The 23,751-nt window shown below is 49.2% G+C and overlaps 1 protein-coding gene across 1 annotated transcript; it reads left to right on the top strand.

The window, feature by feature from the left end:
- Positions 1 to 1,998: 1,998 nt before the first annotated feature.
- On the top strand, positions 1,999 to 5,696 carry LOC134490882 (U8 snoRNA-decapping enzyme-like). Its single transcript, XM_063294238.1, has 3 exons — positions 1,999 to 2,228; positions 4,252 to 4,524; positions 5,035 to 5,696. Exons 1-3 carry the CDS (start codon positions 2,088 to 2,090, stop codon positions 5,218 to 5,220), a joined length of 600 nt encoding a protein of 199 aa, XP_063150308.1. The 5' UTR covers positions 1,999 to 2,087; the 3' UTR covers positions 5,221 to 5,696.
- The last annotated feature ends 18,055 nt before the right edge of the window (positions 5,697 to 23,751 follow it).

Below are 23,751 nucleotides of genomic sequence, written 5' to 3'. Positions count from 1 at the left end.
AGCAAAAACAAAAGCAAAACATTTAAAGGACTTAGCTCCCTTTGGAGCAAGCCTTGCTTGCTTACATTGCCGGCAGAGAGAAAAAGAGGAAGTAAGAACAAGTCTGGGCAGGTTTCCTCCCCCCAAGCTATTTTGCATGAAGCACGTGAGAGGAGACAATCTAATACAACCCCTTCACCTGGCCAAAATGATTTAATACAATAGCAGTCTTAATCATTAGTAGGAAAACCTCAACAAGATTGGCCCCCACCTTGCTTTTCCAGAAGGCCCTGAAGATGTGGTTTTGTCAGTGGGCCTGGGGGCATTAGGTTGATTTGGGACTGATCAACTGGTTAATTTGTGTGTGTTTGTTGCTGCGGTTGGGGGGTGGGGTTTATTGGTTTTTTTGTATTACGGATTTTAATTTTGTAAGCCGCCTGGAGTCACCATGTATAAGTTGGGCGGCAATATAAATTTGTTTAATAAATAAAAATATAAAAGAGGAAGACAAGAGAATATAAATAATACACCACTAAACCACTCAAGGAATCAGGCTAGAAACCGGGAGACTGTGAGTTCTAGTCCTGCCTTAGGCACAAAGCCAGCTGGGTGACCTTGGGCCAGCCACTTTCTCTCAGCCCTAGGAAGGAGGCAATGGCAAACCACTTCTGAAAACCTTTGCCAAGAAAACTGCAGGGGCTTGTCCAGGCAGTCACTGGGAGTCAAGACTGATTCAAAGGCACCACCAAAAAAAAAAAATCAAGTATTCAAAATCTGGAGAGGAACAAATGCTTAAGAAGGACCCTGGAGATTAGTCTTAGGAAGAAAGAGAATGAAGATTTGGGGAAAGTCGTAACATTAATCATTTAATTTGGGAATGCAGTGATGTCATGGGTAAACTGGGAGGAGAGAGAAGTAGCTGGAATTGAACCCACCCGTTCAGAACTCAATCACAGCAATAGATAAGGCAGCACATAGAACATTTGTATCTTCTCATGCCCCCAAATACTGGATAGGTCTTGGGAGCACAGACCGCAGGAAAAGTGTGAAACAGATTCTTCCTATTGGATGTCCTGGAGTGAATTCTATGAAATGGGAAAGAAAAATAGGACTGTTAAGTATGCTGCCTTGAGCTCCTAGAGGAACAAAAACAGCTTGTGGAGAAGAGCCTTGAATGATGGCTGTTGTAATCTTTGCCTGGAGATCTGAACAAATCCTTTTTCATAATGATTTGCTGTGCTGAAAATCCTTTACAGACAGGTTTTCACAGCTACCTACAGGCTATAGTGGTACTGTTCAGGTGTATTCCAACTCATTCTTCCCACAGAATCCTATCCTGATTATTCCTTAAAAATGCTAGTTTGCAAGTGTTCTTACTTTCAGTGATACCTTTCCATAAGAAATGTTAGAGCACATTTGCTACTCAACTATCTACAGTATATTATAAATAATCCCAGGTTGTTTTCTGAAGACGGGTGGGTGTTTACAGATGAAATTCGTGTAATTTAATCAGAATGGGCTCCCCTTGGAGCACATCCATCCTCCATGTCTGGAAGTCTAGTAATAACAACTGCCTAAATTCCAACTCAAGAAACTATCCTGTTTCACCCTAACTGAAAACTCAGAGCACAGAGGAAATCGGCCTGGAATTGATACAGAAAAATGCCTCTTCTGATGTTAAGCAAGAGCATATCCCATAAACAATGCAACATTGCTTAGTTATGCCTCCGCCTCGAATATCCAGGGTGCACTTCGCTTTTACACCTTCAAGGCAAAATGGTGGACCACGGATATCCGAGAGAAGAGAGGGGAAAAAAAAGTAAAACGGCGAGATTCTCGCCACCTGCGGCCACAATCAAAGGTTGGCTTGACGCGCCCTCTTTTGACCAACAATGCAAAACGGCCAGAAAGGCGACCGAACGTAGTTCAACGTTCCAAGTGCTCTTCCTTCTCATTATCTGATTGGCTGCAGGGGGAATTCGCTATTAAGATCTATCGGCAGCCGCGCACGCCGCGCTCTCTTTTCCGCTCTCCTCGGTCGCAGGAAGGTGATCTTAACGAGGGTGCGACTCCGAGGCTTACAGCCCAGGGTACTGCGGCCGGGAACGATGGGTGAACCTCGGGCTCTGGCTAAGGCTGAAGCGCTGAGCCTCGGGCCACCCGACTGGAAGCACGCTTGTCATGCCCTTTTATACGCGCCCAACCCCGGCCGGCTTTTTGGCAAGATCCCATTGCGTTTCGCGGTGTTGGTGAGAATTGATTTTAGCCGAAGTTGGGGGGAACCTCCCGGGTAGGGAAGGAAAAGGGAGGACATACTAAATTTAAAACATCAGGAATGGGTGCTTACCTCTAATGGTCCACTTGCTCCAGGCATAGATCCTTTTTAAAAAGTCAATACTTGGTAAACTAGAGATCAAATGTGTTCCCGGTATGCGTAGCATTTACCATCGAGTGCCCTGCAGATGGATTTGACTGAAGGTTGATTCATGTATACGTGTGTTCCCCCAGCACACCCTAATCTCCTTCTCACAATATCAGTTTTTATTGTGGAAGGATATCTCATGAGGGGATAGACAGCCAAACACAAGTCATCTTTTAAGAATTAGACTTGAATTTATTTATTTATCACATTTTTCCACCACCCATATCAACAGTGACTCTTTGTTTATTTACTGGGATTGGGGTGGAATGGGGGGAATAGTCTGCCGCAGTAAATACATGTTTGAATAAGGTGTGGGAAAATACAGAAAATCTGGGATGAGATGGACTTTTCTTACTAGGGTGTGTCAACACACCTGACTTGACTGTCCTAGAGCTATCAGATCTAGACTGCAGGAATTGGGATAATCATGTTAGGATTTTCTGTATTTCTTTGTTTCCATCTAGTGGTTGTTCAGATTTTTGTAGCTATAGTACTGATAAGCTAGATGGTCTGAAATCTTTACAGATGAGGGCACAAAAAAACAGTGGGCCTTATCTCTTATCTCATTCTGTCCTGCCTAGTCTACTCAGTTATATTAATTATATATAATATATTAATTGATTAATTATATTAATTAGCATTTACGTTGCCTTTTCTAATGTTTAGAGCATTTCACAGACATTGGTTGGCTGTAATCATCACCTCAAAAGTGTAAGGTAAAGTGAGGATAACCTCCATGTTGCTGTGAGGAGGTAGTGAGAGGTTTACCTTAATGCAAAGGGGTAGAGCCCGGGGCCATGTATGCCTCCCCAAGGTTTCTGAATTGCGTGTTATACTGTAATGTGATTGAAAGTGAACATTATCAAATATAGGGAAAGTAGGTTAGCCATACATTCTGTAATTTATTTATGTTACTTTTCATTAAAACTAAGTTTACTTTATTCTTGTTTTCATGTTGCCCAGTTCTTGGAGTACAGTCCCCAGTATGCTTTTCAGTGGTCAAGCATCGCCTTGGCCAGAAAAAGGTTGCACACTCCTGACCCAGGAAGTTCCTGGCAAAAGTGGTGTTGTAGTGTAAGACTTCTGGCATAGTCTATTACATACTTCCATAGTTCAAGAACAGCAGTGCAGTTTAACAGTTTCGGGTTATGGAAATAGGAGAGCCATGTTAGTCCATGGTAGCCAAAAATTAGAAGTCTGGTAGCACCTTTTTGGACTAAGACATTTTATTTTAAAAAAGAATAAAACTTCTGAAGTATGGACAGGACAAATGGATCCTTTAGGGCAGGGATTTTTAAACTTAACCACGGACCCCTTTGAGAATCTAGTGAAATCTAGATGGACCCAGAAAAATGTATTTAAATGCTTAAAATACATAGATATAAATTATGTCACAAAGAAAGCCAATTATGCTCAAACACAGTAATCAAGATATTAGAAATTATATATAGTATTGTATGTGCTTATTAATCCATTAAATTAATAATAGAAGCAGCTAAATTTCAGTTAGAGGTCAATGAAAATAAAGTTGGATTTTTTTTTTTCATCAAGTTCGCAGAGCCCCAGAAATCCCCAAGGTTAAAGACCCCTGTTTTAGAGTTTTAGAGCTCTCTCAGAGTTAGGGAGATTTCATTTTATAAGATGACAAGGAAAGGATACCATGAGGAGGTAGGACAGAGGCTCCTAAGCAAAACCAAAGGGATTCCCACACCTGTAGACTGATTTATTTATTTATTTGTTTTTCAAATTTTGCCACCACCCATCTCCCCCCAGAAGAGGGACTCTGGACAATTTACAATAAAGCGGTTGTAGAGGGTATGTGAACTATCAGTCTGAATCTTCTCTTCCAGATGCAGATGAGGTTTGATGGTCGGCTGGGATTTCCAGGGGGGCTTGTGGATCCCCAGGATGTTTCCTTGGAAGAGGGACTAAATCGAGAACTGTGTGAAGAGTTAGGCCCAGGGGCTGCCTCCCTCCACCTGGCTGAGGAGGACTACTTGTGCTCCCATGCTTCTGAGCAGCCACAGAGAGTGGTGATGCATTTTTACACCAAGCGGCTTAGTTTGGGAGAGTTCCAAATGGTAGAGGAAGGGGCTACTCAGGCAAAAGACCATGGATTTGAGGTGCGTAAGGGGCAAAACGGGGGCAACGGGAAGTTAAGAGTTATTGAGGGCCAGTTTAAAAAAAACTGCTCCCAGACACTGCTGTGTTTTCTCTGGGCAAAGTTGGTAAATTGTTCCATTTTTCTTAACTTTAATAATAATTCCACCTATTTTTTAGTTTTTTATATAATATTCTGGTGTTACTAATTGTGTGTGTGTGTGTGAGCAGGAAGCTGAACAATATCCTGCAAGCCCATCCTGAGCGTTGTGATCCTTGCTGAGATTTTATCAGGTTTTGTTCAAATGCCTGAGGGCATATTTTGGCAGCCATAATGGCTAAAACATTTAAAATAAAAAATGAAGTGGAAATTGAACATCAGTATAAGACATTCATCATTTTCAGAGCTTTTGGTAAAACCACGCATTGTGAAGTTGCGTGTCTTGTATGAAGTGGTGGTAGTGATAGCAAGAAGAGGACAGGTTTCCCTAAGAGTGTATTTTAACCCGATTTTCTCCCCTCTGTTGGTTCAGGTGATGGGTCTCATCCGTGTTCCCCTCTATATTTTGCGTGATGGTGTTGGGGGCCTCCCAGTGTTCCTTAGCAATGCTTTTATTGGCAATGCCCAGGGGCAGCTCATTCATGCCTTGGACACTCTCCAACTCATGCCAGCAGAACAACTTCAAAAGGCTGTCAGGATTGCTCAGAAGAGACCTTGAGCCTCACTGACTCTGGCTGCTGCATTTTCATCCTGATGGCTCTTGGGATGGGATCCTGCAAGAACTTTAGACTTTAGGAATGGGCAGCTGCAAGGAGAAGAAACTTAGAAATGGTCCTTGCTCCAGTCTTCTACCCACTCACTGCTGGTGGTGCTGCTGAACAGCTTGGTACAAGGGTTGGGGGTCTGAACATGGATTCCAGTGACCAGATTGTTGTGTGCTTAAAATACACTGATTGTGTCTCTCTTGCCTGGAGGTAGGTAGCAAGAATTGAAAAACTGAAGCCATGTTGACTACAGAGTACTCTTATCTTTGGGGAACGTGTTTGTGATTCACCTCCCTGCATCCTGCTTGTAGGTGTAAGTTTTCTTGCATGCAAGGAATACCCTTGCAGAGATTGCTCTGACCTACCTCATCTTCTGTTTTCCAACATTTACTCTAAACATGTCTTGTTATTAAAAAGCATTTTGAACTTCCTGGAAGCTGTGCTTACCTTCTCTGCAAAAGCCAATTGTACATAGCTGTAGATTGATCATTACTTTATTACTTCAGGGTCCCCTGGAGGCAGGCTTTCTTTCTCATTCCCCTTGTTCTCTTTTTTCCAGTTCTAGGGATATGCTGATATAGGTGTGGAAATTAAGAAAAGTAGAAGTGTGCTGTCATTCAAATTAATATACTGTCCATTTTGTTATATCCAGACTAGGAATGCAGTGTTTGTTGCTTGGAAACAATGATATGGTACAACTTTCAAGGCATAGACATGAATGAGTGGGGTTTTTTTGTCACTCTGGTTGTGAGTGCAGAGTTATATTAAGGACCAGAGTGGCAAAGGAACCTGGGAAGTGGGGGTGATGTTGGTAACCTGCATGTACCTTCTGTTTGATGGAACATAGCAACTGTATCTTCGCTTTCAAGGTAGTGTCTAGATTAGAGATCCTACCTCACAGAGCATAAGTGAGGTATTCATGGCATAGGCCCAGTTAGCTGAGGAACTGCCTCATCCCAATTACATCAACCCATCCCACCCACTCTGGCAGGAAAGGCAGACAAGGAATGGTGTGATGTGTAGATATGTATGTTTGTATTCGGAGAAATCTTCAGTCTAGAAAGGATAGAAGTATATGCACGAAGATAGGCTGTTGTCCAGCACTTTTATCTGCTTATATGATGAGTGGAAAGAGAGTAAATGAAATAAAATTAATGTTACTGAAGATTAATACAGTATTGCATAAATGCTGTAACTTCTTTACAGTTTGTACAAGGCTTTTCTTTAAAAAAAATTATAGGCTGGACAGCTCAAAAGCCTCATTCTATTTGCAGCTTAAAGAGTCATGTAGTGAGATGGGTGGCAGTATAAACTGAATGAATAAATGAAGAACTCCTCAGTTATCCCAGCCTTGCAGACATGTATGATCTTGAAGATGAATCTGTTTTCTCTGTTGCAGCATGCAGGCTGCACCTCCAGCGGCAATGAAGTGGATCTTTTCTACAGTGGCTTCTGTCCTGTGCAATGATGTCGTAAGAATGTTAGATCAGGCCATTAGCTCATCTAGACCAGCATTCTGTGTTACATGATGGCCATCTGGATGCCTTTGGTAGACTCACAAGCTTGGACTGGAGAGCAAAAGTCCCTTCCATTGTTGATTCCAACAACCAGTGTTGATGGCATGGTGGCTATGATTTAGGATTTGGTAAACAGCCTTCAATATTAGTAGCCATTGATTCTCCATGAACCTATCTGTTCCCTTAGAACCATCCAAACTGACTGCCATTACCACAGTTGCCAGCAGTGAATTCCGTAGTTTCACTGTGTGATAAAGTATTTTCTTTGGCCAATCTTGAACCTCTCTGCGTCTTGTTTCAATGGATGACCTGACATTGTCAGAGAAGGAGAGAAACTACTTCCTTTCCACATTATGCATGTCATGCATGATTTCCTGTCTCTCATGGCTCTGCTTAACCTCCTTCATTCCAAGCTAAAAGCCTAGTTTTCCTTGAAGGAGAAGTGCTTCAGCCCTCTAATCCAGTGTTTCTCAACCTTGGCAACTTTAAGACGTGTGGACTTCAACTCCTGGCTGGGGAATTCTGGGAATTGACGTCCACATGGCTTAAAGTTGCCACGGTTGAGAAACATGGCTCTGATCATTCTGATATACTGTTTTTTGCACCTTTTCTAGCCCTATAATGTCATTTTTAAAGTGGAGCAATCAAAACTGTCCACAGTATTCCCAAGTATGGTCTCACCATAGAGTCATATAACAGAATTGTTCATATTGGCAGTTCTAATTAATGCTGATTATTGCAAGCATAGAATTAGCCTTTTTAGCAGCAACTACAGACTGATTGGCATTTCATCAAGCTGCCCACCGTGATGCCAAAGTCCCCTTCTTTTTCACCTCCAGCTTAGATCTCATCAGGGTATAAGTGAGGCTTGGGATTTTGGTGTCTAAGAAGGAGTGCTTTTAAAAAATATATTTTTCTTACAATGTGCTTCTGATCCACTTCAACCCAAAGTTGGTATGTGTAATGGATGCCTTATTTCATCACGTTGTTTTATAATTGTTAAGATACAAATGAGATTGATATAAATGAGAAGAGATATGTCAGTATTTGATAATAAACATGATACCATCTCTGGACATTTCGTGGACTAGAAAAACACTATGTAATAATGTAAGATAAGCCTTGGGATATCATCCTTTGAATGTTAATTTATATTAGTTCTCCATTTGAAATAGCCACTAGGCAAAATTTTACCAGATCCCTTAATGGATAATTTATGCTGAATATAGAGTTGGTGCCTGCAAGCTTTGATTCTGGACCCACAATATCTCCAGCAACAAAATTCTGCCATTGCCGAAAATGAACGGCTGTCATGACCTCGTTGCAAGGCACAAAGAGCCTCACAACGTGGATCATGATCATTAAGGAAAAGGGGAAGAAGATAATCAAACCAGGGATTAACACAAGCACCCAAAGACACCCACACCCATGAACCCATAAACAACTGAAAGGAGAGACGTCAGAGGAGTGAAGATAAGGAGCACCTGGTGCCCCGGAGGACACAACCGTTGCAGGGAGACAAAGAGGACACCGGGGAAAACGCCCAAGCAGCCATCAAGGGTCCCATCAAGAGGGATCGGGGCATTGAGGGGTGGGGAAGCCCGGGGCAATACAGGAGGGTATAAAAGGGGCACCCCCACACTACCTACCCCGTTCCCGTTTTTCGTTCTGTCAGCTATCATTCCAATAAACCAGAAATCCTTAATACCCATTAAGTGAGTCTGTGTCTTATTGCGAAGCGAGGCTGGCCTTGACATAAAAACGGGAACCCCCCAAAAATTTTTTTTTCCACCTGGTACCTATCCAACAAGTTTGTGAGGGACCCAGCCAGGCATGGAGAACCAGGAACCGAGGAGGCGCAACCCTTCGGCGCCCGGCGACGAAGCCCCGCTCTCGCAGGGCGGGATGCAGCTGAGGTCCGGGCGATGCAACGCCCTGGTAAGTATGGGACCCAGCTGGGGGGAAGCAGCGGGGGAGAGACCCACCCCGGAGCCCGCGAGGCACCGGGGGCGAGACGAGGGGACCCTCTCCAAGCCCGCAGGCAACCCCGGAGGAAGCGCGAGACGAACCGCCACCTTGGGCGCTCGAAGGCGAGGGCGCGCCTGGCACTGTGGCGGGAACGAGGGACGATCCGTCCTCTACCACGGCCAACGGCGAGGGCGAGCGGAGCGGCGAACACCTCGGCGGGAAGCCGGGGACGGCGGAGAGGCTCGACGCTTTGGAGGAAGGGATGCAGGCGGTGCGGCAGATGCTCCAACAGCTGACGGCGGCGCAGGGACTGCGACGGAGGCGGCGCAGAGGCACCCCCGGACGAAAGGCGGCAGGGCGAGCGGGGCGGCGGTGACGGTGGAACCCGACCCAAGGAGCCCAACCGACGACCGGAGGCGCACCGGGAGGTGAGACGGGGTGGAGACCCAGCGGACGGCGGCGACCACGGCGGGACCCGACCCCAGGAGGCCACCCAACGAGCGGAGGCGCGCCCGGACGTGAGACGGGACAACCTCGGCGGCGGCGGCGTCCGGCCCCAGGAGCCCACCCCACGACGGGAGATGCGCCAGGCTGAGAGGCGGAGGGACAACCCGGCGGGCGGCGACGGCGACGGCGGAGCCTGGATCCAGGAGCCCGACCGAGGGAGAACACCCCGCCCTCCCCCCCGAGCGACGGGACGACGACCTTGCGAGGAGACCCAGAGAGAGGCACCAATGCCGCAAGAGAACCGGAGACACCCCGACCCGCAGCAGCTCCCGCAGAGCCCGAGGCACGACGCAGAGGGGGCCAGGAGCCAGACCAGGACACCCGCCAAAGACTTTGGCATAAAGTTCGATGGGGACCCCTCGAAACTCTCCTTTTTTTTGACTAACGCGAGGTACTACCTCGAAGAATGGGGTCCCTGCTTTAGAACTGAGCGGGGCAAAATCAATGCCCTGGCCATAAAATTAAAAGGGCGGGCCGCCGATTGGTACGTCCAATTGTGCCAATCAGGCGCCCGGGCGCTGCAGGACAGCACTGAATTCCTGCAGGCACTAGAAAGGCACTTCAGGGACCCCCTGGAGCAAGAAAAGGCAAAAAGGGCGCTAGAGACACTCAGACAAAGCCCGCGCTCCGTGGCAGAGTATGCCATGGAGTTCCAAGCCCTAGCCGGAAAAGTGGACACTTGGTCTCAATCGACACTGATTGAGAAGTTCAAACACGGACTCAACTTAAACGTCCTCCGGTGGGCACTCGGCCGCGACAACCCCAGCTCCCTCACGGGTTGGATCCAGCTGGCAGCGGAAGCGGAGAACGCTCACGACACGTTCCTCCACGCAAGGAGGGAAACGCAACAGATGGAGACAGCGAGACCCCCACGCACCAGCGCAAGGCAGGTGAGGGCGAGACCCCAACCCTGGAAGGAGGAACGGGACAGACGCTTCGCTAAAGGGCAATGTTTCACATGTGGCAGGGAAGATCACAAAGCAGCCGCATGCCCCAAAACGACGCCCAGAGAGAGCCCAAGGAGGGCACAAACAGCACCAACCCCAGCGCCAAGAAAGCGACCAGCAGCAAAGGGGGAGTACCGACGCAGACACGCCCCCTACAGTTCAGAGGAGGAGGAAAGCAACCCCGATGAGGCGGCGGGAAACGACAACCACCTGGCCTAAGGGGCGCCGAAGGACAGGTGGAGGACACTGACAGGCGCTTCGACAAAGGGGTGAGTGAGGAATGCCCCACCCTCTACGTCCGTGTCACCCTCACCCATCGAAATAAAACTGAAAAGGTCTGGGCACTCATTGATTCGGGTTGCTCCAAAAGCCTCATGTACCCTGACCTGGCAGCCGCACTCGACCTCCGCTGCTATCCACTTCAGCACCACCTGGTGTTCTCGCAGCTCGATGGATCTGCAGCGGGAGGGGGCCCGGTCACCCAATACACCGGAGAAACCGCGCTACGGCTCGGCAGCCACGAGGAAAAATTGGCTTTCATCGTGGCACCGGTGGGGCAACCCCGACTCATACTGGGGATCCCATGGCTCGTGCAGCAAAACCCAGTCATCAACTGGAGAACCAGAGAGATTAAGTTTGCTGACGGGCGTTACCAAGCACCTTCAGGGAACAGGGTTCCCCGAGCAGCCATGGGGGGGGCGACGACGACTGCGGAACACAGAGAGACAGCACTGCCAGAGGGACTGCCAACCGAATACGGGGATTTCGCCGACGTTTTCGGTGAGAAAGAGGCGGACAAACTCCCCCCCCACAGAAAGACGGACTGCACCATTGAACTGGTCCCGGGGGTACCCCTACCCAAACCAAAAATATATGCTATGACCCAGCGAGAGCTAGCTGCATTAAGGGACTTCATAGACAAAAATCTGGCGAGAGGTTTTATCGAGCCAGCAAACTCTCCAGTGGGAGCACCAGTCCTCTTTCGCGAGAAAAAGGACGGGTCATTGCGGCTCTGTACAGACTACCGCGGATTAAACGCAGCAAGCATTTCAAATAAATACCCCTTACCCTTAATAAAGGACATTTTGTCCCACCTGGTAAAGGGTAAGGTATTCTCCAAACTGGACATAAGGGAAGCCTACTACCGCATACGGATACGGGAGGGGGATGAGTGGAAGACTGCTTTCAATTGCCCATTGGGGGCGTTTCAATATAAAGTACTCCCATTCGGATTGGCAGGAGCACCGGGGGTATTCATGCAGTTAATTAATGAGGTCCTGCGTGACCACCTTTTTAAGGGGGTTTTGGTTTACCTGGATGATGTATTGATCTACACAGAAACAGAACGTGAGCACGAACGCTTGGTAAAGGACGTGCTCAAGAAACTTCGCAAGGCAGAGCTGTTTGTTAAGCTCTCCCAAGTGCGAGTTTCACAAAAAACAAATTTACCTAGGGTATAGGATTTCTGCTAAAGGGATAGAAATGGACCCCAGCAAGGTCCAAGCCATCCTGGCGTGGGAACGCCCACGCACGAGGAGACAGCTGCAAAGCCTCCTGGGATTCACTAATTTCTACAGGGGGTTCACGCCCAGGCTGGCAGAGACTATTTTGCCCCTAACTAACCTGCTAAAGACTAAGGGCTTGGGGGACACGCGCAAATCGAGGAACCCGGGGGCGCTACTGAATTGGACAGCTGACTGTCAAACAGCTTTCGAGAGACTGAAAACCCTCTTCACAGCTGAGCCAGTGTTACAACACCCCGACCCCACCAAGCCTTTTGTGGTGCAGGCAGATGCCTCCGACTTTTCCATCGGAGCCATCCTGCTCCAAAAGGACTCCGACAACCACCTAAAACCCTGCGCCTACCTTTCCCGCAAATTCTCCGAAACGGAGCGGAGATGGCACGTATGGGAAAAGGAGGCGTTTGCAGTGAAGACAGCCTTGGAAACGTGGCGACACCTGCTGGAGGGGGCCTCCTGCCCCTTCGAGGTCTGGACGGACCACAAGAACCTGGAGGCACTCAGCACACCAAAACGGCTCAGCCCGAAGCAGGTGCGATGGGCTCAGTTTTTCAGCCAGTTCAATTTCACGCTGAAATTCATACCGGGCAAGAAAAACTTCTTGGCAGACGCCCTTTCCCGACGGCCACAGGACGACACGCAAGCCTCCGACATCGTAGGAACAGTATGGACCGAGAAACAGCTCGGCTGCCCAGCTGTCACGCGGAGCCAGACAAGGAATCAGCGCACACCAGCACGAACGGCGGGGAGCGATCGGAGCCGACGCTCAATTTCACCGAACTGGCAACAAAGACTCACACAAGCACTACAGCAAGATACATGGTTGCAGAATAACCAACAACATGTATCTTTCAAAGACAACATCGCCTGGAAAGAGAAAGCCTTGTACGTGCCCGAATCACTGCGGGGGGAAATCTTACACAGAGCGCACGATGACAAATCTGCAGGGCATTTTGGGTTTGTAAAAACCCTCCACCTAACGAGGAGGCAATTTTGGTGGCCAAACCTCAGAAAGGACGTAAAAGACTACGTAGCCAACTGCCCCATATGTGCCACCACCAAACGGAAAGGAGGGAAACCCCACGGGCTGCTACAGGCGGTAGCCAGCCCCTCCCGGCCATGGGAAGAAATTTCCATGGATTTCATTGTGGACCTCCCACCCAGCCAAAGAAAAACTGTGATATGGGTGGTAAAAGACTTTCTCGAAACAAGCACACTTCATCCCGTGCGCGACTATCCCCTCCGCACAACAGCTGGCACGTTTATTCCTAACACACATATACAGGATCCACGGCGCCCCCTACAGGTTGGTGACCGACAGAGGCACACAATTCACGTCAAAGTTTTGGCGGGAATTTTTAAAACTAATGGGAACCAAGCAAGCACTGTCCACTGCGTGGCATCCACACACGGACGGATCCACAGAGATCCTAAACTCAACACTTGAACAGTTCCTGAGGGCATTCATAAATTATCAACAGGACAACTGGGTAGACCTACTACCTTTTGCAGAGGTGGCCTATAATAACGCGGTACACCAGAGCACTGGCCACACCCCTTTTAAGGTGGTCTACGGAAGGGACTTTGTACCGATACCAGAATTGCCGCAACCTGAAACCCTGCCCTGCTCACCAGACGATTGGGCGGCACAGCTGGCAACAACCTGGCCAATCATCCAAACGGCCCTAGCAGACGCACAAACAACGTACAAAAAATATGCGGACAACCACAGGGCGGAGGCACCGAACTACAAAGTGGGAGATAGGGTCTACCTCTCCACTAAGTTCATAAAGACCTCGCAACCCTCGAAGAAATTGGCACCGAAATTCATTGGACCTTTTAAAATCATACAGGTAATCAACCCAGTTACTTTCAAACTGGAACTGCCTTACAATTTGAGACGGGTCCACCCAGTGTTTCATTGTGCACTACTGAAGCCAACGAGCACATCCAAATGGCATATGGAAGAACCTCCACCCCCACCCATAATGATAGACAACCAACAACATTTTGAAGTAAAAGAAATACTGGACTCAAGAAAGCAAAGAGGAACACTACAATACCTCGTGAGATGGAAACATTTCTCACACCCAGAGTGGGTCCAGGCACGACACGTCATGGCTAGACAACTAACAAGACAGTTCCATGAGGCATACCCGGAGAAACCAGCACCATAGAACATCTTTGGGGGGGCAGCATGTCATGACCTCGTTGCAAGGCACAAAGAGCCTCACAACGTGGATCATGATCATTAAGGAAAAGGGGAAGAAGATAATCAAACCAGGGATTAACACAAGCACCCAAAGACACCCACACCCATGAACCCATAAACAACTGAAAGGAGAGACGTCAGAGGAGTGAAGATAAGGAGCACATGGTGCCCCGGAGGACACAACCGTTGCAGGGAGACAAAGAGGACACCGGGGAAAACGCCCAAGCAGCCATCAAGGGTCCCATCAAGAGGGATCGGGGCATTGAGGGGTGGGGAAGCCCGGGGCAATACAGGAGGGTATAAAAGGGGCACCCCCACACTACCTACCCCGTTCCCGTTTTTCGTTCTGTCAGCTATCATTCCAATAAACCAGAAATCCTTAATACCCATTAAGTGAGTCTGTGTCTTATTGCGAAGCGAGGCTGGCCTTGACAACGGCTCTTCAACAGTCCTGACTGTAGTATTATTCAAAGGGACCAGTTACTAAAACTCAGTTTTCTAAGTGATGGGTCCCTTTTATTTATTCATATTTCAAATTTCTGTCACCGCCCATCTCCCCCAAAGGGGCACTTTTGCCCTGGTTACACTAGTTTTTATTCTGCTTTCCAGCTTGGTGGGGACCAGCAGTTAATGGTGGTTTTAAGTGCATGTCCCCAGGTGTTTTGTTCAGTGGCTGCATCTCACTTCAAAATGCAACCTGCATAGGAGGAACCAGTGTGTGCAAATGCTGCTGGATTTCAGTAGCTACTTAGTTTTTTTTAACAGATTGTGTGTTCTAGAAACATTTTCCAGAACTAAAGGACTAATACTTGAAGAGTTCCATTTATAATCTGAATTTCCTCTGGATGCTTAAGGCAGTTAATATAATCCCCCCTTCCATTTTTGCAACCTTGTGAGGTAAGTTAGGCTGTGAAATGACAGCTTTATGATTAAGTGGGGATTTGATCCTGCATCTCCCCTATCCAGCTTGTCTCAAAATCTACATGCATTAATCACAGTTGCAGTAAGAACAGAGATACGAAAACTAAGGAAGATTGTTTCCAAGTTCCCCTCCTGCTGACTCCTTTCTCTGTAGTTCTCCACATTTCCAATCTATAGGAAAAGAACTGGATTGGTCCTTGACAAAATAAACCTGGTTATTTGGTGACAAACATTTCAGTATCAGGCACTGCTGGATTAAGTGTGGTGGCAAGAAGTCTGTAAATGAGCTAATGAGTCGGGGAAGGCACCTGAGACCTTCCTGATGAGGCAAGTTACAACTTGCCACCTCCCTCACGCCAGCTAGACTGCTGGGCATTCCTCAACATCTGGAGCAGTTTCTCAACCTTGGCAACTCTTAAGATGTGTGGACTTCAACTCCTAGCATGGCTGGCTGGGGAATTCTGGGAGCTGAAGTCCACACATCTTAAAGTTGCCAAGATTGAGGAGCACTGATCTGGAGTGTCACAGTGTCATGATCACCGTTGCGATGCTTGTGACATCGCAACGGCTCACATGACAATACAGAGTAATGGGTCCCTGACGGATTAAGGCAAAAGGCAACCATGAAACAAAAGGGAGCAACAGGTGCTGGAAACAAAGTATCAACCCAGGCCGGCGGTGCAGAAGATAAGGATACAAAGTTGCAAAGAGGTAATTGACAAGACAAACGGAGAGGTGCGCCTGAGCTGTCAAAAAGATTAAGAGCCTGATTGCCCGGCAATGAACCATCACCGGTCAGGAAGGCGATTGAGGCAACGCCCGGAGCACAGGAGGGGGCTGCACGACCCCTCACCTATCGAGGACGAAACCAGTGGGGCTCGTGGGACGCACCTGGAATAAGGTGAGGTGGAGCGCTGACCGGCGCGGGCTATTTAAATCCCGTTCCGGCACACTCCCCTCACAGCTTTTTAAAGGCATGCACTCTGTTTTATCAATAAAGCCAGAACCTAAGCCCATGCTAGCGTCTGTGTCTTTACTGGTTAGCAGGCAGAGCCTGACATAAAGCTGAGAGTCACAAAACCGAACCTCGCCAGTCTCCACTGGGAAAAAAAATTTCTGCGGGAGAAATCCACCAGCGATGACGGAACCGGGGATGGCCATGGAGTCAGCACTTCACGCCAGAGGCACGAAGGATGGCACGCAAGAGGAGGCGACGACCCGACAGCTGCTGGAGTCGGCGCACCCGAGATGGGACACAGGCTCCCTCCCTGCCCACACCGCACCCCAGTTCCAGACCTGGAGCTCCAGCCCGAATGGGAGAGCCCCGACGGAAGACGAAGTCGGGGGCCAACAACTCTTCACGTGGGACGGCAGAGCAGGACCCCGGATGGGGACATCCTACACCACCTGGAGACTCCACTATCCCCAAACGCCCGAGCAAGGAGTCGCAGGACTGCCGATCGGGCAGCAACCGGCAGCACCGACGATGGACGACCCGGTCACACCAGACAGGGTCAGAACCCTGGAAGCCAAGGTATGAGACCTGGAACACATGCTCCAGTCCCTGGCATCGGTAGTGAGTGAGCTCACAAAGACTGCTGCGGCACAGGGGGCAAGAGGGGATCGGGGCACCCTACCCACCCCATCAACAACTCCGAGAGAAAGGGGCCAAGCACGAGACTCTTTTGTAGGGCTTCGTGGTCCCAGCCCAGTGGGGGTCATCCCTAACCACCCACAGGTAGGGATCCCGCAAATTGGGGGGTTCGCTAAGGACTTCCCCGTGAAATTCGATGGAGACCCAACGAACCTGTCATTTTTCCTCACAAACGCGAGGAACTACATGGCCCAATACGGACGTTGCTTCGGGACGGAAGCGTCCAAAATCTCGGCAGTGGCCACAAAACTCAAAGGCAGGGCTGCAGACTGGTACGTCCAAATGTCCAAGTCCGGAGCCCCAGCTCTGGCCACTTTTCATGACTTCCTGGCCGCACTGAAACTATACTTCGAGGACCCCCTGGCAAAGGAAAGGGCCAAGAGCACACTTAAAGGACTTCGCCAAGGGAAAAAAGCGATGACTGACTACACCCTCGAGTTCAAGGTCCTTGCAGGCAAAATCCCGGAATGGTCTGAGGTCTTGATTGGTCTTGATTGACATGTTCAAGGATGGCCTCAACCGTGAGGTGCTACAATGGGCACTCTATAGGGACGACCCAGACTCCCTACACGGGTGGATTTGCCTAGCCGGAAAAGCAGAGCACGCTCAGCGCATGTTAATGCTCGCAACCACAAACGACAGGACCCCTCCCAATGCGAGAGGACCAGTCCCACAGTTGGGCCCGACTTGGGACGCAGAGCGACAACGGAGGATTGCCCGCGGACAATGTGCCAGGTGTGGGAAGACGGGCCACTGAGCAGCAGACTGCTTCAAAGACAGGACGACGGGTCGCCCGCCCAGACCAACACAGAAGGCGCCGCACAAGCCATCCAACCCTCCCAGACGGCTGACAGGAGCGCTAGCGTCCCTGGATGAGGAAGTGGATGCCTACCTTGCAGGGGATGTGGTCGATGCCCAGGAGCAGCCGGCAGGAAACGCCTCCCACCTGCCCTAAGCAGCGCCACCGGGCAGGTGGTAAAGAAGGGGTGCAACGACCCCAGGGTGAGTGATGATTGCTCCATCCTGGCAGGGACAATCGAACTCTCTTATGGCCCTAGAGCCATCGCGGTCGAAGCTCTGGTGGACTCTGGGTGCTCCAGAAATCTGATCCACCCAGACATTGTCGCCACACTAAAACTGCCCTGCTCCACCCTCCCTAAACTGCTGGCGTTTCAACAACTCGATGGCTCTACAGCAAGGGGGGGGGGGACCGGCCACCCAGGGTACAAGAAAGGTCACCCTGAAAATGGGCACCCATAAGGAGTCCATAGACTTTGTGGTAACCCCAGTGGGAAAGCCCATAGTGGTGCTGGGGATTCCCTGGCTAGCACGCCACAACCCCTGTATAGATTGGAGGACCCGCTCCATCACATTCGAAGATGGGGTCTACCAAGCACCAATGACAGAAAGATCATCTGCTCTGACGGGAGGGCAGAGATTGTTGACCAAACCCATGACCGCCCCCCCCAGAAGGACTGCCGGAGCAATACTCGGACTTTGCAGACATCTTCGGAGAAGAAGAGGTGGACCAATTGCCCCCCCATCGCAAGACGGACTGTACAATTGAACTGCTCCCGGACGTCCCATTACCCAAGCCCAAGATCTACCCCATGACCCAGAGGGAATTGGCGGCGCTGTGAGAATTCTTGGACAAAAACCTCTCCAGGGGCTTCATAGAACTGGCGAACTCGCCGGTTGGAGCACCCGTCCTATTCCGCGAAAAGAAGGACGGCACCCTGAGACTATGCACCGATTACCGCGGATTAAATTCCGCCTCCCTATCCAACAAATACCCCCTCCCCCTTGTAAAAGACATGCTGGCACACTTGTCAAAGGGAAGGGTGTTTTCCAAACTCCACCTCCGCGAGGCGTACTATAGAATCCGCATCAGGGAGGGGGACGAGTGGAAAACGGTGTTCAACTGTCCCTTGGGCTCCTTCCAATACAAGGTACTGCCATTCAGTCTTGCGGGGGCCCCGGGGGTCTTCATGCAACTCATCAACGAGGTACTGCATTAACATCTGTTCAAGGGCGTACTGGTTTACCTGGATGATGTCCTCATCTACATGAGGACGCAGAGGGAACACGAGAGATTAGTGAGGCAAGTTCTCACTAAGCTCCAGAAAGCCAAACTCTACGCTAAGCTGTCCAAGTGCGAATTCCACAAGTCGCGCTTGGACTACTTAGGGTACAGAATCTCTGACAAGGGCATAGAGATGGACCCCGCGAAGGTTCAGGCAGTTTTGAGCTGGGAATGCCCACGCACCAGGCGCCAGCTTCAAAGCTTCCTTGGGTTCGTGAACTTCTATAGGTCCTTCGCGAGGGGGTTTGTGGAAATTGCCCTGCCCTTAACGATTTACTAAAGACCAAAGGCGTTGGGGAGACGCGCAAGGTCAAAAACCCAGGGGCCGTACTTAATTGGACTCCCGCCTGTCAAACCGTGTTTGACAGGCTAAAAACGCTGTTCACAGCGGAGCCAATTCTATCTCACCCAGACCCCGAACGGCCTTTTGTGGTGCAGGTGGACGCCTCTGACTTCTCAATAGGGGCCATCCTGCTGCAAAAGGATTCTGCTGGAATCCTGAAGCCATGTGCCTATCTCTCTAGGAAATTCTCAGAGACAGAGAGGCGCTGGCACGTGTGGGAAAAGGAAGCCTTTGCGGTTAAAGCAGCACTGGAGGCTTGGCGTCACCTTTTGGAAGGGGCGACTTGGCCGTTTGAGGTCTGGACAGACCACCGCAACCTCGAGGCACTCCATATGCCCCAGTGCCTCAGTCCCAAACAAATACGCTGGGCTTAGTTCTTCGGCCGGTTCAACTTCCAGCTGAAGTTCATCCCAGGGAAAAAGAATTTCCTGGCAGACGCACTCTCCCGACTGCCCCAGGATGTGGAGCCTATCTCTGACATCGTAGAGATGGTGCTCTCTGATTCCCAGCTGGGTCTGGCAGCTGTCACCCAGGGACGCGCTTGGGGACAGCCTGCCCCCCCTTACAAACAACTATGGCGCAACCCGCCCCTAGACGCAGGCAACCTCAAATGCCAGGTGGGTTACAGGCAGATTTTACAACGGCGTTAAAATCTGACCCCTGGCTCCTCGCCAACCCCAACAAGGTCACTATGGAACAGGACCTCGCATGGGCGGAGGGAAGGTTATATGTACCCGACTCACAACGGCAGGCGATCCTCAACAGATCTCATGACAGCAAACAGGCTGGTCACTTTGGGTTTTTGAAAACCCTACACCTGACTCGGAGACAGTTTTGGTGGCCCTCGCTGAGGAAGGACGTCAAGATGTATGTGGTGTCCTGCCCAGTGTGCACAATGGCCAAGCGACCGGCTGGCAAACCCCAGGGGCTGCTACAACCCATGGCTTAACCCTCCCACCCTTGGGATGAAATCTCAATGGACTTCATAGTAGACTTACCGCCTAGCCAAAAGAAAATGGTAATTTGGGTAGTAAAAGACTACTTCTCAAAACAAGCCCATTTCATCCCCTGCGCCTCAATCCCATCAGCACAACAGCTGGCGAAACTGTTCCTAGTCCACATGTACCGCCTACATGGCTGCCCCTCCCGCTTGGTGACCGATAGGAGCACACAATTTACCTCGAGGTTTTGGTGGGCTTTTTTGAAACTGATAGGTACCCAGCAAGCCCTGTCAACCTCCTGGCATCCCCAGACGGACGAATCCACAGAGATCCTTAATGCCACACTGGAGCAATTCCTCCGCTCCTACATAAACTACTACCAGGACGACTGGGTGGACCTCCTCCCGTTTGCAGAGGTCGCATACAACAACGCGATACACCAAAGCATGGGACAAACCCCCTTTGGGGTAGTGTCGGGTCAGGAGTTCATCCCCATCCCTGAACTACCTCAGCCCCCGTCCCCAGCAGTGGCCACCTGTGATTGGGGTGAGAGACTCGCAGATTCCTGGCCGGTCATCAAGGATGCACTTAAAGAGGCACAAACTACGTACAAATTGCAAGCGGACAAACACCGGCACCAACAACCAACATTTCGGGTGGGGGACATGGTCTATCTATCCACCAGATTCATAAAATCACCGCAACCATCTAAGAAACTGGCCCCCAAGTTTATTGGACCATTCCAGGTGACACAAATCGTGAACTCAGTCACGGTGCGCTTGGACCTGCCCCATAATTTAAAGAGGCTGCACCCGGTGTTCCACTGCAGCTTACTCAAGCCAGCAAGTGATCCCTCCCGGTGGCACCCACGCATGCCCCCCCCACCAGTGATGATAGACGGACAGCAACACTTCGAAGTGAAGGAGGTACTTGACTCCCACAAGCTGTGGGGCTCCCTCCAATACCTAGTAAAATGAGAACACTTCCCACACCCTGAGTGGGTCGCTGCCCGCGACATCCAGGCCCCCGATCTGATCCGCACCTTCCATAACGCCTATCCCTCCAAACCCGTGGCTTAACTTTCTAAAGGGGGGCAGTATGTCATGATCACCATTGCGATGCTTGTGACATCGCAACGGCTCGCATGACAATACAGAGTAATGGGTCCCTGACGGATTAAGGCAAAAGGCAACCATGAAACAAAAGGGAGCAACAGGTGCTGGAAACAAAGTATCAATCCAGGCCGGTGGCGCAGAAGATAAGGATACAAAGTTGCAAAGAGGTAATTGACAAGACAAATGGAGAGGTGCGCCCGAGCTGTCAAAAAGATTAAGAGCCTGATCGCCCGGCAATGAACCATCACCGGTCAGGAAGGCGATCGAGGCAATGCCCGGAGCACAGGAGGGGGCTGCACGACCCCTCACCTATCAAGGACGAAGCCGGTGGGGCTCGTGGGATGCACCTGGAATAAGGTGGGGTGGAGCGCTGACTAGCGCGGGCTATTTAAATCCCGTTCCGGCACACTCCCCTCACTCTCAGCTTTTTAAAGGCATGCACTCTGTTTTATCAATAAAGCCAGAACCTAAGCCTACGCTAGCGTCTGTGTCTTTACTGGTTAGCAGGCAGAGCCTGACACACAGGTTCCTCCCCTGTACAACAGTAGCTCTTCCTCCGCCCCTTGTGGTCAGAGTTCAAGAAAACTGCTTCCACCATCCTACAAGGAGGTTCAATAGCCACTTTTTTTTGAAGAAAGTCCCTATTCACATCACGATGTTAAGAACAGTTCCCCCGTGGGTCTTAAGCAACCTTCCTTAATGGGCTTCTGCCTGATGCCAGGGAAGAGGGACAAGAAACGACTTCTAGCCTGAAAAGTGAAACTCACCACAAAGCTTGACTTGTGTTCTCTCTCTTCAACTTCCTTATTTTTCTCAAGCGTTGGCTGTGGTCAGCTCAGCAATCTTGCAATGCCTCAGCTTCTGAACTCATGGCCTGCTGTCATGGCTCAGCTGCAGCACATCTTTCTCCTTCTTGCGACTCTGGCCCATTGAGTGTGAAAGCATGGTGCTCTGAATGGTCCTTCTGTCCATCTTTATATATCAAGACAACCCCCCCCCCCGGTGTTATTTAGGAATGTGGTTTTGCAGGCAGAGGCCACATAATCCCAGCTTTGAAAGTGCCTGTTCAGCTTCCTCCAAGAGGGCGGGGGTGTTTGTGGTGGACCAACACAGCGTGCAGAATTTAAAGCAAAGCAGCTTTCTGTGCTGGGAAATCCCATTTTTGCAGTGGAGGCTCCAGCTTCAAGCTTGTTCACGCTAGCTATAGATGGTCCTAAGAGAGGAGAGCAAGGGGGGGGGGGCAGAGAGACAAGGCAGGAAATGTGGAACTTTTTACTGGTTCAGCTGTTATTTTAATTTTCCTTTATATTCTTGGTTTGAATCTGCTTCAAGCAAGCTGTACATTTCTTGTTTTCTGAAATAAGCAAACATTTGCTTGTTGATTAAAAAAAAGGACCCTGCTTTTAAGATGGGTAAAGCAAGTTATGTTTTAACTTAAAAAAAAAAATCCATTCAATTGTGTCTGACTCTTGGAGACTGCCTGGACAAGTCCCTGCAGTTTTCTTGGCAAGGTTTTTCAGAAGTGGTTTGCCATTGCCTCCTTTCTAGGGCTGAGAGAGAGTGACTGGCCCAAGGTCACCCAGCTGGCTTCCTGCCTAAGGCGGAACTTGAACTCACAGTCTCCTGGTTTATAGCCTGATGCCATAACCACTACACCAAACTGGCTCTCTGTTTTAACTATAATTTGCCTTAAATATTTGGCCTGATTAATTACTTGGTGACTGTTAAGCACATTTGGATCTTGGAATTAAAATAGTGCAAGATGGCTCCAAACACCAAACTCCATGTATAATTAGCAATGGCCTCTGAATGTAGGTCTCCTAAGTATTGGCACCTCATCACTTACACATTGTTTTATGCCCTGTTTTTTGCATATAGCATTTATATAACTTCTTGTACTTGCATAAATAAATGTTCTTTCTGATTGGTCTGGTCTTGCGCCTTCTATTGAGACAGAACAGCTTTTGAATGAGAGTTCCCCGCTTTTGACTAGGCTAGCGACTAACCTAAAAATGGCTGTTCTTCTCTTTACTACTGTATTTAGTTTATGACTTCTATTTTCTATTTTGAAAGAACATGTGTAGTTTGGTGAAGGCAGAAGTACTTCTTAGTACAGTAATGACTTTAGTTTTATGGTTTCACAAATAAGAAATCAGCCTCTGATCTTTCTTGCTTTGTCCCATTTTACCTAGAAGTAATGTGAAATATGCATATGGTATGAAGAATAGGCAACCTTGGGGGCCAGTGGGGCACATTTGGAACTAGGAGAGCCTCTCATGATTTTTTTTACAAAATGGAGGGAGAATGACCTCTTCTCAAAATGGCTGATGTGGTACACAAGAACAGTCACAGAAGACCGATGTACCAGAAAACAAACTTCCTGGCTCCCAGGTGCCCTTGGCCACACTTGGGCATACCGGCAAATTTCGAAAGGGCTGCAGCCATGACTGATTTTAACCAATTGCCTTTGAGGTCCATGTGGGCCTCAGAGATGTTCTTGGAAATGAAAATGGATTTGAAGACTGGCACTCTGCCATTTCATTTTTTTTTAATTCAAGGAATCTAACAAAAATTAGGTGAGTGAGATTGCTGGATGGATGCCCAGAAGGTATCTACATGTACATGTTGGCCAAGAGCACCAGGCTGGCCTAATGATAATCCACTTTGGTCAAATGCCTCTGGCTTTGGTTGGCTGAAGAAATTTTGTTGCCTGAGGCAAAAGGTGTCATGTGCTTCCCCCATTCCTTTTATCTTCCT

Source organism: Candoia aspera, chromosome 2 (genome assembly GCF_035149785.1).
Source record: "Candoia aspera isolate rCanAsp1 chromosome 2, rCanAsp1.hap2, whole genome shotgun sequence".
Taxonomy (NCBI): domain Eukaryota; kingdom Metazoa; phylum Chordata; class Lepidosauria; order Squamata; family Boidae; genus Candoia; species Candoia aspera.
Note: the sequence above shows the minus strand (reverse complement) of the source record. Positions and strands in the feature narration are given on the sequence as shown.